Here is a 2,104-nt window from a genome sequence, read left to right as displayed (position 1 = left end):
GTACTTTACTTTATTGCAATGTATTTTCTTATTTACATTTGTCAGGTAAAAGGGATTACCCTGGTTCAATTTGTATAAGATCAATATAAAAGAAGAGTTCAGGCGTACTAACTGAATGTTAGTACGACTAGTTACAAGACCATGCACATTGTGCAACAAACAAAACCAAAGACAAGTGACAAGCCACTTATCTAGTAACTCTAGTACCTAACAACTACAAACATATAGGTACAAACGAAATCAAAACACGAGATTACAATTTGAAAATTGAAGTCGGCAGCTTCCAAGTATCCATAAGTCTTCCCATATGAGTAGTCCTTCGGAAATGACAGGAAAGTAGCTTTAATCTCACTGTCGAATATATAACCTCGATAACCTATTGAGCCGATCTCCTTTTTTGTTGAAACAACCGAAAATTTCTTTCTTGCCAAATGAAGTAAAGAGACACTCCAAGAACTAGTTTAGCAATGATAGCATCCACCCTTTTCAATGTAGAAATTGAAGTAAAACTAGCTAACACAATGTTCCAATCATCCGAATAAGAATCCAACTGAACACTATTACAAATGCCATTCCAAACTTGTGCAGCAAAACCACACTCAAAAAATAAGTGACAATGCAAATCAGGTTGAATACCACAAAACGCGCATGACACAGGACCATTCACATCCCATGGTTGCAACATATCCTGAGTTTTGAGTTTCTTCTTCACAACTAACCATACATGGAATGCATGCTTAGGAATACATTGGTTAAACCAAACAACATGATACGAAGTAACAATCACATCACGAGGACGAATAGCTTCCCAAACCTGAGAAACCGGGAAAGGTAGGATCGAACCTGAATTATCCTTCCAACATAAAGAATCAGGTCACTCAGGTTGTAAAGCAGGAACCTCAATAGGTGGGAGTATATTACCCCACTCCGTAGGCCAGCTCCACATATTATCATGAATAAGATCTGAAACCGAAGCTGATAAAAGAAAACCTGCATTAGAAATGACACGAGCAGATATAGAGTTAGAAAGAGGACTTGCTTCACACCAGTTATCAAACCAGGCAGAAACAGAGTGACCATTCCCAATACGGTACCAAAAATGATTGCGAACTAGAGGCCTAATTTGCAACATTTTCCTCCAACTCCAAGATTAGTTACCACGACAAAGAATTTCCCAAAAATTTCTATCCTTAATCTTGTACATATGCATCCACTTTACCCACAGAGATTCTTTATGAGCCAATAGATTCCAAATATGAGTAACCATGACTGCAATATTAAAATCATGCAATCTACGAACCCCAGCCCTCCTTCACATTTAGGAAGACAAACAACCTCCCAAGCAACTTTCGATCTACCCTTTTGCCAAAGGAAAGACCTCATAATCTGTTCCACCTCATTAATAACTCGTGAAGGTAACATAAACATCGTACTCCAATACACATTCATCGAGCCTAGAACAGATTGAAGTAATTGAAGTCTACCAGCGAATGATAGTGATTTGTTCTTCCAATCTGGAACACGGTTCCTCACCTTCTCCACCAATTCATTACAGTCCCTATAAACAAGACGAGTAGAAACAAGCGGTACTCCCAGATATTTAACAGGTAAACTACTTTCCTCGAATGGCAGAACTGAAAGAATCGACAGCTTCACGTGGTTCAGAACATTGCAGAAGTAAGCAGTACTTTTAGGAACACTTGGAGCTAGGTCTGAAGCATTTTCAAAGTCATCCAAAGATTCCATGATAACCCTTGCTGAAAATGATGAGATCATCTGCAAAACAAAGGTTAATAATATCCAACTCTTCACACTTCGAATGAAAAGTAAACATAGAAGTCTCCTGAGCACGTCTTTTTTTGATAATTTCAAAAAGACCCTTTTTTCTCTCCACCCTAAGGCGATCACTTCTTCTTCTTCCCGTAGCAATCTGTTCGATCTACCCTATTTTCAGCTAGGGTTTTTTGATTTTTTGTCATTCGTTTCCTTTTTTTCGCCGAAACCCTAGATTGTTCTTTTTGTTTTCCTGATCAGTTACCTTTCTTGGATCGCGGCTGCCATTGTGTAGTTTAGCTAGATCAGTGAGCTTGTTAACCGGTTAAGG

General features: G+C 38.5%; 1 protein-coding gene across 1 annotated transcript; it reads right to left on the bottom strand.

The window, feature by feature from the left end:
• Positions 1–376: 376 nt before the first annotated feature.
• On the bottom strand, positions 377–1,746 carry LOC122591571. The gene is made up of 3 exons (XM_043763832.1): positions 1,359–1,746; positions 899–990; positions 377–853 (listed from the first exon to the last, which is right to left on the bottom strand). The coding sequence occupies exons 1-3, from the start codon at positions 1,744–1,746 to the stop codon at positions 377–379; spliced, it is 957 nt and encodes a 318-aa protein (XP_043619767.1).
• Between the last annotated feature and the right edge of the window lie 358 nt (positions 1,747–2,104).

This window comes from Erigeron canadensis, chromosome 3, assembly GCF_010389155.1.
Source record: "Erigeron canadensis isolate Cc75 chromosome 3, C_canadensis_v1, whole genome shotgun sequence".
Classification (NCBI taxonomy): Eukaryota; Viridiplantae; Streptophyta; class Magnoliopsida; order Asterales; family Asteraceae; genus Erigeron; species Erigeron canadensis.
Note: the sequence above shows the minus strand (reverse complement) of the source record. Positions and strands in the feature narration are given on the sequence as shown.